Raw genomic sequence first — 17,823 nt, 5'->3', positions numbered from 1 at the left:
CCAGGTGGTTTCAATATGGACGCAGGGTAAGAAACAGTAGCGTAGAGCAGAGCTTTTCTAACTTTAATGGGCATACATCTCACCTGGGGATTTCCTTAAACCGGAGTTTAATCCCAACAGGTCTGGGGAAGGCTGAGAGCCTGTGTTTCTAACAAGCTCAGGGGATGGGGGTGCTTGATCCAGGGCTACACTTAGGATGCCAAGAGCCTCTAGAGCTACCTCTTTAATTATGGGCATTGGATTAAGGTTTCTTATCAATAAAGTACAATTCGAAGCCAGGGATAAACCTTTGTATCATTTTGGTCAAAAAAACTTTTCTTATCATGTGTGGGAGGAAGACAGGGGTAAGCAATCAGATCAGATGGGCAGAAATCAGAACAATTTTTAATTTTGGTCACATTTTTCAGTAAACATTACTTCAACTGATGAATCAGTAAACTAAATGTGGTACATCCCTACACTGGAATATTATTTGGTCATTAAAAGGAATGAAATCTTGATACATACTACATGGATAAACCTTGAAAATATTACGCTGGGAATTCCCTGGCGGTCCAGTAGTTAGGACTCCATGCTTCCACTACAAGGGGCCTGGGTTTGATCCCAGTTTGGGGAACTAGGATCCCACAAGCCTGTGGTGTGGAAAAAAAACCCCCAAAAGAAACAACTATGCTAACTGAAAGAAGTCAGTCACAAAAGACCACATATTAAATATTGCATTTACATGAAATGTCCAGAATTAGCACATTTATAGAGATAGAAAGCAAATTAGTTTTTGCTTAGGGCTGGAGGGATGGGGGGAAAGGAGAGCTAGCTAAAGGGCAGGGGGCTTCTTTAGGAGGTCATGAAAATATTCTAAATATTCATGAAATATTCTATAATTGACTGTACTAAAAAACCATTGAATTTTACACTTTAAATGGGTGAGTTGTATGACATGTGAATTATCTTTCAATAAAGCTGTTAAAAAATTACTGAAATGGCTTCCCTGGTGTCACAGTGGTTAAGAATCCGCCTGCAATGCAGGGGACACGTGTTCGAGCCTTGGTCTGGGAAGATCCCACATGCCGCGGAGCAACTAAGCCTGTGCCCCACAACTACTGAGCCTGCGCTCTGGAGCCCGTGAGCCACAACTACTGAGCCCGTAAGTGCGCCTAAAGCCGGTGCTCCGCAACAAGAGAAGCCACCGCAATGAGAAGGAGCCCGCGCACCACAAGGAAGAGTAGCCCCCGCTCGCCACAACTAGAGAAAGCCTGCACGCAGCAACGAAAACCCAATGCGGCCAAAAATAAATAAATAAATAAATAAATTTACTTTAAAAAAAAAATACTGAAAGATCTTTGCAGTGCATATAAGCAACCAAACATATAAAGAATGTATAATATTTTTATGTATTATATATGATATACATTATGTTCTTTATATACTACCTTTAATTTTTTTTTTAAATAAATAAATTTATTTATTTATTTATGGCTGTGTTGGGTCTTCGTTTCTGTGCGAGGGCTTTCTCTAGTTGCGGCAAGCGGGGGCCACTCTTCATCGCGGTGCGCGGGCCTCTCACTATCGCGGCCTCTCTTGTTGCGGGGCACAGGCTCCAGACGCGCAGGCTCAGTAGTTGTGGCTCACGGGCCCAGTTGCTCCGCAGCATGTGGGATCTTCCCAGACCAGGGCTCGAACCCGTGTCCCCTGCATTGGCAGGTGGATTCTCAACAACTGCGCCACCAGGGAAGCCCTATCTTTAATATTATATAGAATATATAATATAAAATACAAAGATTATGTAAAGCCTTGTAGGAGCAAGTCTATTAAAAAAAAAAAAGGCAAACAACCCAACAGGAAAAGAGACAGAGGATGTGCACAGACAATTCACAAAAGAGAAAACCAGAAGGGTCAATATACACATGGAAAGAGGCTCCACTTCTTTGGAAGTCAGGGAAATAAATATTAGTATATCAACCAGATATCAATTCAGACCCAACAGATTGGAAAAAGAAGTGCAAAAATTAGGATGATGACACTAAGCTATGCTAAATGTATTCTCATGTATTGCTGGTGGGAAGAGTAGACTGGTCCAAAATCTTTGGAAAGCAATTTAGCAATATTTGAGTACATCTAAAGTGTGCCTATTCCATGACTTGCTGGTATACACATGTGAGAAAGTCTCACCCATGTATACAGGAGGCATGCACAGGAATATTCTTCCATTATTTTCTGTATTAGTAAAAAACATCAACAACTTATATGCCATCCATAGGGAAATGGATAAACTATATTGGGATTTATTCACATAATGAAAAATTAGAGTTTAAGAATAAATGGGGCTTCCCTGGTGGCGCAGTGGTTGAGAATCTGCCTGCTAATGCAGGGGACACGGGTTCGAGCCCTGGTCTGGGAAGATCCCACATGCCGCGGAGCAACTGGGCCCGTGAGCCACAACTACTGAGCCTGCGTGTCTGGAGCCTGTGCTCCGCAACAAGAGAGGCCACGATAGTGAGAGGCCCGCGCACCGCGATGAAGAGTGGCCCCCGCTTGCCGCAACTAGAGAAAGCCCTCGCACAGAAACGAAGACCCAACACAGCCAAAAATAAATAAATAAATAAATAAATAAATGTATAATTAAAAAAAAAAGAATAAATGAATTTGCACTACTGTATGTAGTAAAATATTTAAAATATGATTCATATTATCTCCTAGAAGTAGTCTAAAGAGAGCAAAGGTACAGGAGAAAGTCAAGTTGGCAAATACGTATGTGACTTGGACCTGACCCTCCATCACCTCCACCCCGTTTCCTTGGCCAAGCCAGTCACACTCCAAGCCCTATCTGCAAGGGCTGGGAAATAGACTCCATCTGTAAAGTCTCATGGCCAAGGTGGATTCAGGGAGGGCCGAGGAATTGGGGCCATGATTGAAATGAAACAAAATGAAACGTGGACTCTGTCCAGGCCTTGCCCTGGGCACCTCAGTCTTATTTAGTGGTTCCTGGGCTCTAGATCCCCTCCCCTCCACACCTCATAGACCTCCCTCAGGAGAATCCGACCTCATAGCGGCCTCACCCAACACCTCTGACGCTCATCCGCTTTTGATCTGTGGTCCACAATGTTCTCTTGTCTCCTGGACGTCTCCCTGCAGAAGACCCCAAGCGATTCAAACCAAGTACGGATTTGTCTTTTTCTCCCCAGGTTCTTGCCATCTTGAACTTCCCTAATGTGTTCTGGGAACTGTAAGAAGCAACTTATACATGTTCTGACTCCTCAAGAAACCTGACACTATCTACAGACAAGGAAATTGAAGCCCAGAGAGGTTAAGTAATTTGCCCAAAGTCCCACCAGGCCAGAACTTGAATCCCCACCTGACTCCAAAGTCTTGAAACTAGATGTGGACTCAATGCAAGGGGCCAGAAGCTTTTAGAACTTGGTGCTTTCTTTTTAAGAAAAAGAATACAGGGAATTCCCAGGCAGTCACAGTGATTAGGACTCTGTGCTTTCGATGCCGAGGACCTAGGTTCGATTCCTGGTTGGGGAACTAAGATCCCACAAGCCACACAATGCAGCCAAAAAAAAAAAAAAAAAATTTAAGAAAACAAAGTTAGGTACAAGGCTGTAGAAGGGATAAGTACAAGTAAGAGTCTTGAAACGTAAATTTCATTCACTTCCTGATAAAATAGCCTCTAAATGGATATCACACTATTTCCAAAGATAACGAATAGGCAAACCAGGGAGAAGATTGGGATGCGAAGAGGTTTTTTTCTTCACTGCATACCACCCTCCTGGCTGAAACTTCTTTAAAGCGTGGAAGGACGGTCCATCCTTTAGAAGTATTTCCCCAAATATGTTCCTGGAGTCTTTCCTGAGAATAAAAAGGAAGCAGATATTTTTGCTTTTGCCAGAATGTCAGTGTCAGAATAAGAGGGAGAAGAAGACAGACATTTAACAAAGACAGACATGAGTGGGAGTCCAAAATCAAGGAAGGGAAAGAAATCCAGAAGCAACGAAATCCAGTCCGATGTTTAAGTGGATACAGGACAGAGTCAAAGCAAAACATCAAAACTTACGGTTCTGGGTTACAAAGTCAAAACGAAACCTAGATACTGGACAATTGCCCAGCACAAACTCCACTCAGCTCATAAGAAATGCGTGGCCTTCTCGCCACTTGACCAAAAAGTCACAGGAACAATGATGCTATTTTTTGCAGGCTGCCGACTGCATGGGGGAAAAGTCATTTCCAAAGAGTGACCTCTAGTGGACAGGAGGGTCATCGTTCACTGGAACCGGGAATTTCCTGACAAGCATCTTAACCCATTTCAGCTTGCTTTTTATTGATACAAGAAAGAGCATTCTGGGGTTTTACTTAAACAGTGAATTTGTGATGTTTTAAATTTTTAATTAACGTTTCTTATTTCAACATTCCTCGTAAACAGCTCACTTACATGACATATTCTGTGCCTATATAAACCTTCAGCACCACCAGCTCTTACAGCTGTTGGTCAGATGGCTTTTTTAACAAAATTGTAGTTTTGAATAACAAAATTTTACTTTTTATGGTAAAACTGGTAGGAGAGACTTCTAAATTCTTTTTTTTTTCTTTTTTCTTTTTTGGCCACACCGTGCAGCTTGCGGGATCTCAATTCCTGACTAGGGATTGAACCTGAGCCCCCGGCAATAGAAGCACCGAGTCCTAACCACCGGACTGCCAGGGAATTCCCCTGAATTCTTGATAAATACAAAATTGTGTATTTCTCGGATTTATTGGTTCGATTTAGATCTCTGTTATAAAGGTATCCCTAGTAGAGGTTATAGAAGTAATCAGGAAAAGAAAATGAGGTCAGAAGCGTAAATTGCAGCCATCCTTCTGAATGTTAATTTGGCAGTGTTTGTTAAAATACAAAACACATAACTTTGTGCCAGTCATTCCACTTCTAGTACTTTATCCTCTAGATTTACTTACCTAAGTGAACAGAGATACATGTGCAAGGATGTTTACTGAAGCAATTACCATAATTAGAGAAAACAATCTAAGTATTCATCTGTAATAAATTATGGAACAGTCATATAATTAAACATATGCAGATATTTAAAGGATGTGGGAGATCCATATTTTCCAATATTAAGACTATAAAAGAAAGTTTTAGAACAGTATTTTTTTTTTGGTTTTTTTAAAATTAATTTTCATTGGAGTATAGTTGCTTTACAATGTTGTGTCAGTTTCTGCTGTACAGAAAAGGGAATCAGCTATACATATACATATATCCCCTTTTTTGGATTTCCTTCCCATTTAGGTCACGACAGAGCACTGAGTAGAGTTCCCTGTGCTATACAGTAGGCCCTCATTAGTTATCAGTTTTATACATAGTAGTGTATATATGTCAATTCCAATCTCCCAGTTCATCCCACCCTCCCTTCCCCGCCTTGGTATCCATGTTTGCTCTCTACATCTGTGTCTCTATTTCTGCTTTGCAAATAAGTTCATCTGTACCATTTTTCTAGATTCCACATACAAGCGATATTATATGACATTGGTTTTTCTCTTTCTTACTTCCCTCTGTATGACAGTCTCTAGGTCCATCCACGTCTCTACAAGTGGCACAGTTCCGTTCCTTTTTATGGCTGAGTAATATTCCATTGCATATACGTACCACAGCTTCTTTATCCATTCCTGTTTTTTTTTATATATAAATTTATTTATTTTTGGCGACGTTGGGTCTTCGTTGCTGCGCATGGGCTTTCTCTAGTTGTGACGAGCGGGGGCTACCCTTTGTTGCGGTGCTCGGGCTTCTCGTTGCGGTGGCTTCTCTTGTTGTAGAACACAGGCTCTGGGCACGCGGGCTTCAGTAGTTGTGGCTTGCAGGCTCTATAGCGCAGGCTCAGCAGTGGTGGTGCAAGGGCTTAGTTGCTCTGTGGCACGTGGGATCTTCCCAGACCAGGCCTCAAACCCGTGTCCCCTGCATTGGCAGGCGGATTCTTAGCCACTGTGCCACAGTCCTGTTTGTAGATTTTTTGAAGAACAGTACTATGTCTTAATATCTAATACATGCATGAACACTGTGTATGTATACAAGTTTTCAGGAAGAATTGAGTGACTGCACTTTTGACCTTTCCAGTCACTGTCTGATTTTGTTTTACCATGAACGGCCATTACTCAAAGGAGGTGACATAACCTAAAATATAAGAACCCAAACTCTGAAGGCAACCTGTCTGAGTTCGAATCCTGGCTTTATCAATTACTAACTCTGTTAGGTAAGTTCTTTAGCCTCTTTGTGCCTTAGTTTTCCCATCTGTATATGGGATGATAAATTTTGAGAATTAAATAAATTCATATATACAAAGAACCAGAGTAGCAAAGCTAAAAGTGCTTTACCACTATTATTTTAACTTACAATTTTAAAAACTAGGTGTTGATATATTCAGGGAAACTGGGTGGCCCTGAGAGTTTTCTGTACTATCTTTGCAACTTCCTGTGAATCTATAATTATTTCAAAATAAAGAGTTCTTAAAAAGTTGCTTAAAACAAACCACTGATATAAAAGGTGGTCAAGATATAATGTTAACTGAAAAAAAAGCAAGGTGTATAGTAAGCTCTATTTTGTGTAGAAAAATGGGAAAGGGATTAAGTATATATTTGCTTATGTAAAACGAAATTCTAGGAGAGCACATTAGAAACTAGTAACAGTGGCTACTTGGGCAGTGGGCAAATGGGCTTTATTTTGGAATCAAGTGACTGTTTCCCATTCAAAGATTATTTTAAATAACAGCTATAACAAAAAAGAATCACAAATAACACTTCTATCAAAGCATAAAAGCATTGCATTTCCATTTGCAACAAGTTGAATAACACCAACTTGACAAATTACAAGTTCAATGATGAAGGTACTTTTCCAATGGCTCAATTTTACTCAATGTGTAAAATTCAGAGATGTTTCATTCCTTAGTTTTTGAAGCGGAGCTGAAGAGTCACTCCTTTTGGCTTCAGCTAGACAAGGTTTTTATTTTTTATTATTTTTAAAATTTTATTTATTTATTTTTGGCTGCATTGGGTCTTTGTTGCTGTATGCGAGCTTTCCCTAGTTGCGGTGAGCAGGGGCTACTCTTGGTTGTACGTAGGCTTCTCATTGCCGTGGCTTCTCTTGTTACAGAGCCCGGGCTCTAGGTACATGGGCTTCAGTAGTTGTGGCTTGCGGGCTCTAGAGCGCAGGCTCAGTAGTTGTGGCGCATGGGCTTAGTTGCTCCACGGCATGTGGGATCTTCCCGGACCAGGGCTCGGACCTGTGACTCCTGCATTGGCAGGCAGATTCTTCTGCCACTTCGCCACCCGGGAAGCCCTAGACGAGATTTTGAGTTGGCAGCTGGCATGTAAGGCTTATCGAAAATCTAATGACATTTCTAATTAAAAGCTTTTGAAATGAGGAAGACAACTTAAGGACACTCCAGTGTTAAAGAAGCACGTTAGGGAGGTCCCTGGCAGTCCAGTGGTTAGGACTCAGAGCTTTCACTGCCAGGGCCTGGGTTCAACCCCTGGTCGGGAACTAAGATCCCACCAAGCCACGTGGCATGACCAAAAAAAAAAAAAAAAATATATATATATATATATATATGCACACGTTATAAATCCTGGACCTTGACGGCATTAATTCTGGAAGAGGGACAATTACATATACAAAGTCTGGACTTAGCTAGTTAGTCCTGGGAGGAGAGGAACAGACATAACCACAGTGTACCCACTCACATTCCAACACAGCCTCCTGTGTCCAAACAAGCGATGCCAAAATAGATACTAGGATGCTATAGGGACCAATGTATAAATTCTCCGAAATCTCTTGATATTTCTTAAGTTCCATCTCATCTTAACTCCTCAAATGTCTTTTTAGCAACATCTTAGGGTAAGTTATGCCAGCTGCTGTAATAAATAACACTTAAATCTCAGTGGCATAATAATTTTTGTAACTATCACAGTCCAATGTGGACCGAGGGTGGGGGGACTTTCTCCACACAGTCATGTAGGAATCCAGGCTTTAAGAGCCAACATACAGTTTCCAGGTCATCCTGGAAATTGATATCTAGTCAGCACGCAGGAAAAGAGTAAAGACTCAAACAGAATCGTAACCCCAGGAAGTGGCATTTTTTCTTCCCTATGTCATTGGACAGAATTCAGTCACCTAACTGCAGGGGAGGCTGGGAAATGTAGTTTGTGCATCTCAGAAAAAATTTTATAATTTAGTTAATATATATCCTTGTCTCTGCCATAAGCAGCTTATAAATCTTTCTCCTTTTATATGTTAAGATTTCCTGCTTTTCACTGACCTTCACAGTAATCCTTTGAGCCAGACTGCATGGATATTATTCCCGCTTAAACAATGGGGAAAATGCACTTCAAAGAGGACTTGGCTGACTTGACGAAATGGATACTAAGACAATGAAGCATGATCTCGAATCCAAGCCTTGCCACAGTGCTACATCTCCCACCCAAACGAAAGGGGATGCAGCTTGCTTCAGTACTCATCCAAACCAAAGGGGACGCAGCTTGCTTCGGTACTCAAATCAATCACACCTTCAGTAAATTAGTAGATTATGCTTATAGCTTTCTCATACAACTTATTTCCTCAAAATAAAAAAGAAAGAAAAGGTTCACCATCAACTTAAGTTTACAAGTAGTCATAAAAAGTTATAAAGATTATGTGGTAAAATTTTAATGGAAATATATTTGGGAGAATAACAAAGTTGATCACATACAATAAATTCTGGACAAATTTCAGACTTTATTTTTTCAAAAATTGCCTCTCCCTCTTCTTTCTTCTGGAACTTCTCTCAGATGTATGTTGACTCTTATCCTATCCTCTATTTACTTTTTAAATTCTGAGACATTTTCTCTGCTACTTTCTGTTAATATCTTCATATCTATTTTCCAGTTTGCTAATTCCATCTACAGCTCTGTCAAATCTACTCTTTAATCTGTCCAAAGACATAATGTAAATTATATTCATTTCAAGATGTTCTAATAGGTTTGTTTTCAAGTCTCCTTGGTTGTTCCTTCACCCCCAACAGTAATTTGACCTTAATGCTTTAATCCTCCTTTTATGTCTCTATTTTTAAAATTACCCTTCAAAGCACCTCTCATTTTGCTCAATTAAATATCTAGGCATCTAATTCTTCTGTTTCCAAAAAGCTGTTGACTTTCACTCATAATGAACTATTTTGCAATTATTTTATAATTTTAAAAGTGCATATTCAGTGGGAATATTTGTAGGAAGTGCATACTTATGGGAAGCCTGTGCAGCCTGGATCCAGAGTGATTTCTGCAGGTGTTTTTGTTTTTGCTTCTGTCAGTTACCTACCGGCATTACTGGCCCAAGTTCCGACGTTTATGTTAACTTTGGCTTGTGGTTCTTGGATATAAAAATTCAAACCCAAAGCCTGTTTGTGGTGCTGGCATGATCACAGGTTTTCAGCAGAGACCTTTTTCTCTACCTGGAGTCCAACTTTCTTGCTTCTGCCCATATGTATTTTCTTAGCCCATTTTCTTCCCAACAGTGTAGCCCTCGGAGGTTCTAGCATAAGCTTTACAGCCCAAACCCCTAGGTGATAATGGAGAGCACTCCCACACGCTCCCCTGAAGCCACAGAGCCACCTCAAAGCCTTACTGCTCTGGCCATCAGCCCCCATTTGTTTCAGGCTCTTGGGGATTTCTCTCACGGTCCACTGGATGGCTGCAACTGGAAGGCCTCCATCCTACACTTACAATTATATAAAAAGATCAGCAAGCAATGGAAAGGAACAGAGACAAATGGAAGCAGATGTGTTTGAGGAGTGCATTAGAGATACAGCCTTTCTTTTAAAATTTGCCTTTTTATTGTTGTCAATGCAACACAATTCAGGGAGGAAAAAAAAAGAGCTTCTTAAACAAATAAAACTATTAAATAAGCTGATTTTAAAAAATAGGATCAGTAGCACAGGTTTGGGGGATTAAATGTTTATTAAATCAAGCTTTTAAATTATATCCACCTACAGTCTGTAAACAAATATAGTACATGTGTAGGTAAAAGGCTCAGATTAGAGCTAGTGGAAAAACTGAAGATTCCTTTGTACAGTGGCACCTCACTACTCCCTGGGCCGATACCATGGGGCCAATGTTATAGCTAAGAGTTAAATGAAAAACCAGAAGGAGTTTAACTCAATTCCACCTGCTAGGATGGGTTTCAAGACAGATATTTTTTCCACATTATAGTAGGTTGGATTATACAAGGCAACAGTGTAGTTTTTACATTCAGAGATTTGGCTGAAACAGTATAAATTAAGCTTCTCTTCTAGATGTCTCCCTCCCTTATTACCATAATTAGTAAGAAAGGTGAATTAAAATAAATGATGGACCACAGGTGGTTATAAAAATAGATAACTCGTAGAGTAATAAATATCTACAGTTAGCAAAGCACAAACTTATATAAAATTTACCTTTTTCCATATGTGCAGAATATTATAATTATGTTCAAGAGGTACAGTCAGAAGACCTCAGAGTGGTAAGAGGGCATTTATAAAGAAAAAACACTCAAGTACAAAACCCAGAGTAGGAAGCTGAATGCAGATGAGAATATACAAAAGACAAAATCTGAATTCCTCACATCTGATGATCCTACTTGACAGACACCACAATTAGCTTACAGCCCTTTATGTATCTTAAAAAGCAACATTTTGTTACCTATGTACAAACTTTTCAAAATATTAATTATGAGACAAGCAAAAATGGATTGACTTAACAGTGGCCCTAAAATCAATGAAACTTGTAGCATTTTGTGTGCTTTCATATACTTCTGTGTATAGGAGTTTTTAAAATTCCCACAAAATCTGTTCTATAATCATTTTGGGTATAGAAGGGAAAAAGTCCCAAGCTGGAAAATAAAAAAGGTCAAAATCTCAAAGTGACTGAAAATCCATGAATATGTAAGACATTCATACATTCCCTTAAACACTTATCAAGTACTATGTAAGGTAACTGCAATGCTATCCTGAAACCAATCACATTTACAAAGATACAGTAATTCCCATTCTAATTCTATAATTAAAAGCACTTAGTCCACACAATGTGCGTTTCAGCGAGGTTGACATCCACTTGGCTGTACCTCACAGTGTCACCTTAAAGCTATGTCAAAGATCTATGGCAGACCTGAACTGTAAAGGTTCAGAATGAACAACACCACAGGTAGTCATTCATCCTCATTTCTTGCAGAGAGTGAAGGGTATACTTGAGCTGTCCTAAGGTCACCTCAGCCTGGAAACTTTGGCAAGTTTCCTTGCCAAAAAAAAAACCACAAAAAACCTCCATAATCTGTCTGGGACTTGCTGGGTTAAATAAACAGGTTCCACTAACACACATTCTACCCCTTCAGGAGAGGTGTACAGGTGCAGCTTTTCCCAAACTCACTGGACCTTGCCAGGGAACACCGGAACCAGCACTGGATCCTGGGACACTCGTTTCCTATGGAACATGATTTGAGAAATGCCAATCTAAAATAAATTTTCTACAGTAGTGGTTCTCAAACAGTAGCGAGCATTGAAACACATGGAAGGCATGTCAAAGCAGAGACACAATACCCCCACTTCAGAGGTCTGGGGTGGGACCCGGGAACCTGCATTTCTAAGAGACTCCAAGTGAAGCTGATGGAGTGAGGGCCACACTGGGTGATATCCTTCTAGACAAGGACCCACGCAAGCCTTAGCTGCAGGAAGCCCGCCGACAGCCTCAAGAAAGGCTGCAAATGGCATTTGCTGCAACCAATTAGCAGGAGTTCAAACCAGCTCAGTGATGTCTGAGAGCCTCTGGCTGTGCCCCTACTCACCGGGCGACAAGGCACAGTGACTGCACCTTAAAAGAGGAATAACAGCAGCCCCCTTTCAGGGGATCTGTGAGGCTTAAAGGAAATATTTGCACAAAAGTACGACCTGACAAAAAGCATCATACAAGTGTCATTAATCAGAAGAATGTGTCAGTCACAGCAGAAAAATCCCAGATGACTTTTCTGTCTTCTGCCACTGCTGAGCCTTTACGAAAGCACATTCTGGTAGCTAATGAAGAGAAAAGAGGCTAAAAATGCAGAAAACTGCAGTGAGAGGAAAATCTATGAGTGGATTACCTAATTAAAAATAAGTAATTGTTAAAAAAAAAAGATCAACCCACAATCGAAGTAGTTCATTATGTTTTGAGATAGTGTTTAAAAGTTACAGTATGTTGATCTTTGAACTCACTCACTCATCCACTTTACCATGTTAATGTTGGTTAAATTTTAACCTCAAGAGAATGAGAGAAAAAAAAATTCCTTCACTGGAATACGTAGGAATTAGATCCAAAACTTTTAGCTGCGATAGTTCCAATCTGATAAACTACCACAGTGGGAAAATTTCAAAAGTGATTTTTAAAAAGGGCCTTTAATTTTGGTTCATAGAAACATCCACAGAATGAAAAAGGAACACACACTCACACGTTCATATATGTGCATCTAGATGTTGCCCAGTAACATCTTAGCTAATGAACTTCATTTCGCAATTCAAAAATGAACCTGTAAAAATTCATACACATCCATGATGGGATTACGGTCAAGCAAACATCTTGTTGCCAAGTCCCGGTTTCCATCTGAATCCAAATGACTGATCGGAAAGGCAGGCCTTTCCCTGACAGGTTGCAAGATTCACTTTATATATGCTCTGGATGGCTCTGGAGACAAGACAACATCTCTTGAACGGGCCTGCCTTCGTAGCAGATCTGGTACACTGCAGTGAACAATGGAAACCTGGTCAAGGGGACAGGAAAAGACAAGTTAAGCCATCTGGTCTACCTCACAGAACTAACTAGTCTTTCTCTCCTGCCTAACGGACTGCAGACTAGCATATGCTAGTATTGGAAAACAAAGCGACCGCCTTCACATCCCTCCATTATTTGGTCTGCAGAGAGCCTCTGCACGGTGGCTGTAAGAACTTGGTACAACCTAAACCATCCCCTGCCTCGTTGTTTGGAGTGCGCTGTCTACACTCACATCCTAGGGTAGTCTTTACAGGGTGATCTGTGGTCAATGACATCAAGAGTTGTGGCTCAGGCTCTTGGCCAAGTCCAGAATGAATCCAAGTTTTTGTCACTATTTTAAAAGGTTGGAGAATAAATTTTAAATCGCAGGGAGTTACTTGTCTTGCTGCTCCAAAATGAATCATCCAAGAATGAAGATGAGGCAGCCCACACAGCACCATAAATAATGCAGGCCTGGAACATTCTCAAAAGAATCAACATGGGGACCCACAATTAGCGAAGTGCTGATCTCATGCTGGAAGTGGGGTTTATTCTGCCTTTTCTTCCAAGATGCGAGCACAGGTATAAATGAAAGTTTGAAATGGATGAGGGCACGAAAGAGTGGGCTAATAATCCGCTGTAAGAAAAGATAACGTTATCCCAGGGTACTGCTGGCTCAGCAAGTTATTTACTTATTTATTTTTTATGGCAAAAATCACTAAGGAAATAACTTTATAATTTCAATCAGGCTTTTAAACACACACACATACACACACAGCCTAAAGTGAGCTTGAAAGAATCACAGGAATCTTAAAAGCCATTCTGAAAATTATCTAGTTAAGCATCCTATAATGACAATGTAATTTAAGAACAGCAAACAGTGCTGATTAGTCATATGTCTTTACGACAGTCTGTCACTGTGGGTTTTTTAAGGTTCAGAATGTTCTGGGGGTTTTTTGGAGTCAGGTAGAAATCAAATCTGACTCCACAGCCTATTAACTTTGGGCAAGTTTCACAAGCCCTCTGACTCTGTTGCTCATCTGCAAAATGGGGCTGGACACTCAAGATTATTGTAGTAACTGACTTACGTGTAAGGTGGACAGTACGACACTTGACATATGGTGGATGTGCAATAAATAAACAGCTTATAAATGCAGCCACAGGGTGGCCACTGGGTTCCAGACTGTTCGAGAGGACAGGGCCCAAGCCTAGTTTGTTCACCTCCGCATCAGTACAGCCTGGCCCAGTGCAGGCAAGGGGCAGGTGCTCAGTGAGTATTTGTTGAATGAATTCTTGTGAATGGGAGTTAGAGCCTGGAGATTTCAACCCTTTCCATGGCTTAGTTTTCCTCTTCCTAAGATGAGAACAACTTGTATGTCCCTCAAGCAGGGTGGCAGGTTGTAAGTGGCCAACCGAAACCATTCCCAACCCCCTTCTCTCCTTATCGAGATTGGAAATAGCCTAAGGCTCACTTTCTCAGCCTTTCTTTCACCTAGAATTGGCCCAGTAAGTAATTTCTAGCCAGCAAGACACAATACATCTGGGAGAGTTTCTGGGGAAGATCTTTCTCTCCTTGAGAGGCACTGGAGGAAAAATCTGTTACCCAGACTGCCCTTGCTCCCTGCCCCTGAGTGCAGTTGTGTATGTGATGCTTGGAGCTGCTGGCGCCATCTTGAGGCTTTGAGGGAAGGTTAAGATCACTAAGATTCTAATCCAGAGGCACTGAGCCAACTCCAATAATATCCACCTCCAGATTCTCTGTTACGTGAGAAAAATAACCCTACTGTTCAAGGCATTTTAACTGGGCGCTGCTCTTAAAGCCAAGAGCAATTTTCATGACCAGCCATTTCCAAAATGTATTCTGTAGATGAGATGTTACCAAGTGATACAGAGGTAGGGAGAGGGGGGATTTCTATCAATAAGTAATTTATTTAACCCTCACAACTGCCCTATGGGTAGATAATATTATCTCCACTCTACAGATGAGGAAACTGAGGCACAGTTTCTGACTTTGTAGCCAACACTCAACCACTAGGTTATAATGCCCGTCTAAATGCTATTTTCTAAATTTTAAAATGCTACAAAGCCAATTAGATCAATTAGAACTCTCTAAAGAAGGTTAGAAGTGAAAGGAGGACAAGGAAACCATAAACAGAATGAAAAGACAACCTAGTGGATGGGAGAAGATATTTGCAAATGGTATGACCAATAAGGGGTTAATATCCAACATGTATAAACAGCTCATACAACTCAACAACAAGAAAACAAACAACCTGATTAAAAAGTGGGCAGAAGAAGTGAATATACATTTTTCCAAAGAAGAGATGCAGATGGCCAACAGGCACATGAAAAGATGCTCAATCATCAGGGAAATGCAAATCAAAACCACCATGAGATATCAATTCACACCTGTCAGAATGGCCATTATCAAAAGGAACACAAATAACAAATGTTGGCCAGGATGTGGAAACAATTTATAGTCCTATAGGTGGGAATGTAAATTGGTGGAGCCACTGTGGAAAACAGTATGGAGGTTTCTCAAAACACTAAAAATAGAACTACCATACGACCCAGCAATCCCACTACTGGGCATATATCTGAAAAAAACAAAAGCACTAATTTGAAAAGATACATGCACCCCAATATTCATAGCAGCATTATTTACAATTGCCAAGATATGGAAGCAACCTAAATGGTCATCAACAGATGAGTGGATAAAGAAGATGTGGTATATATAAACAATGGAATACTACTCAACCATAAAAAAGAATGAAATGTTGCCATTTGCAGCAAATGGACTCGGAGGGTATTATGCTAAGTGAAATAAGTCAGAGAAAGACAAATACTGTACCATATCACTTATATGTGGAATCTAAAAAATACAACAAACAAGTGAATATAACAAAGGAAGAAGCAGACTCACAGATACAGAGAACAAACTAGTGGTTACCAGCGAGGACGAGGAGAGGGAAGGGGGGAGGGGCAATACAGGAGTGGGAGAACAGGAGGTACAAACTATTATGTATAAAATAAGCTACATGCATATATTTTATAGCATGAGGAATATAACCAATATTTTATAATAACTGTAAATGGAGTATAACCTTTAAAAATTGTGATTCACTATATTGTACACCTGTAGCATATAATATTGCACAGCAAAAATACTTCCCAAAAAATAAATATTTTTTTTCAAAAAGTGAAAGGAGGACAAAAGATAATATTTTATTAAAAAATGGGCATAAACCAAATAAATCAGCTATTCTACTAATGGATACTGAGGGCTTAGATGTGTCAGGCCTCAATCATGAGCAGGGATGTGCAGTATTATAAATGAGGCCCCAGCCCTCAAGGAGCTTACAACACTGTTATGGGCTGATTGTACTCCTCCCCCAAATTCACCCAATGCCCCAGCCCCTCAGAATGACTATATTTGGAGACAGGGCACTGAAGGAGGTAATTTAAGCGAAAAGGGTTCATTAAGATGGACCATGGGACTTTCCCAGCAGTCCAGTAGTTAAGACTCTGCCTTCCAATGCAGGAGGCTTGGTTCGATCCCTGGTCAGGGAACTAAGATACCACACGCTGGGTGGTGTGGCCAAAAAAAAAAAGATGGGCCCTAAACCAATAGGGCTGCAGTCCTCATAAGAAAAGGAGACTAGGACTCAGATGTACACAGAGGGGGGACCACGAGAAGACGCGGGGAGAAGAGGCTTCAGAGAGGTCAACCCTGCCGACACCTTCGATTTCTGTCCTCTATAACTGTGAGAAACAAATTTCTGTTGTGTGAGCCACTCTGTCTGTGGCATTTTGCTGTGGCAGCCCAAGCAGACTAATACAAACACCTGATACTCACACATGGTCATAAAGACACAGGCACAAGGACGTTAAATAAAGCAAATTTCACAACAGAAAAACCCCAACTATGTCTATTAATGTCTTAACGTCTATCAAGAGAAGATTGGTTAATAAATAAACTGAGGTTCTCCCGCACCATGGAATGTTCTGCAGCCATTAAATGAGACCTCTAGGTGCAGATGTGGAACGATTTTCAAAATATATCCTAGGGGACTTCCCTGGCGGTCCAGTGGTTAAGACTCCACACTTCCAATGTAGGGGGCACAGGTTCAATCCCAGGTTGGGGAACTAAGATCCCACATGCTGCATGGCGAAGCCAAAAAAAAAAAAAAAATTCTGAAGTGATGAAAAGGGACAAAGCAGACTGTGGAGTTCGTTACCCATCACACAAACAAAAGGGCCATGTGGAAAGTTCACCGAACCCTGAGAAATCCACCTCCATCTGGGGTAGGGATCAGGACCCACTTTAACCTGTGTGCCTTTTTGTATGACTTTAATTTTTTTTTTCTTCCAAAAGCATGTGCCCCCCGCTCCCAAATTTGAAAAATAGAAGTAAAATTGTAAGTTTATGCAATAAGTCCATAGCACATTAGCAGCAATAGTGTCTAAACCAGGGGTTGGCAAACCATGGCCTGAGAAGCAAGTCTGGCCTGTGACTTGTTTCTGTGCCGCCTGTAGGCTAAGAATCATTTTTACCTTTTTAAAGAGTTATGAACAGAAACAAAGACTATAGGGCAGAGTCCTGTATGTGGTCCACAAAGATGAAATCTTTGTTATGTGATTCTTTACAGAGAAAGTTTGCCGACTGCTGCTCTAAACAGTAAGTTCAAAGCAGGGAAAAGGATTTGTATCTGGAGGATACGAAAGAGGTTCTCTGAGGACAGACCTGGCTTGCCTTGTGGGCGGTGATGGTTGAGATGCTCATAAGGGGGTGTCCAGGCAGGCCAAACCGCAGGACAGATGCACACAGGAGTCTGAGAAGGAGGCGGTTGGGGCCAAGGGAGGTCCGCTTCCACTAAAGCAGGGGTCACAGGACACAGTTAGAAACAAAGTTGGTACTCAACTGAGATGCCAACCTAAGGCCTGTGGACCTCCTTCTCTAAGAGCAGGAGGCCTCTGAGTTAGAGGTGACCACAGCAGTCATCTGGTCTACCACTTTGACTTTGTGGATAAATGGCACAGAGCAGCTAAAAACATGACCTG

The 17,823-nt window shown here is 40.9% G+C and overlaps 1 protein-coding gene across 1 annotated transcript in view; it reads right to left on the bottom strand.

Annotated features, from left to right (window-relative positions):
• Positions 1 to 12,391: 12,391 nt before the first annotated feature.
• Positions 12,392 to 17,823, bottom strand: part of GPD1L (glycerol-3-phosphate dehydrogenase 1 like) — a 70,067-nt gene continuing 64,635 nt past the window's right edge. The window contains exon 10 of the mRNA XM_036870163.1: positions 12,392 to 12,772. Within this exon, the coding sequence (XP_036726058.1) occupies positions 12,676 to 12,772 (97 nt within the window). The 3' untranslated portion in view covers positions 12,392 to 12,675. The remainder of the gene's footprint in view (positions 12,773 to 17,823) is intronic.

The sequence above is a fragment of the Balaenoptera musculus genome, chromosome 11 (assembly GCF_009873245.2).
Source record: "Balaenoptera musculus isolate JJ_BM4_2016_0621 chromosome 11, mBalMus1.pri.v3, whole genome shotgun sequence".
Lineage (NCBI taxonomy): Eukaryota > Metazoa > Chordata > Mammalia > Artiodactyla > Balaenopteridae > Balaenoptera > Balaenoptera musculus.
This window is presented reverse-complemented; position numbering and strand designations above follow the sequence as displayed.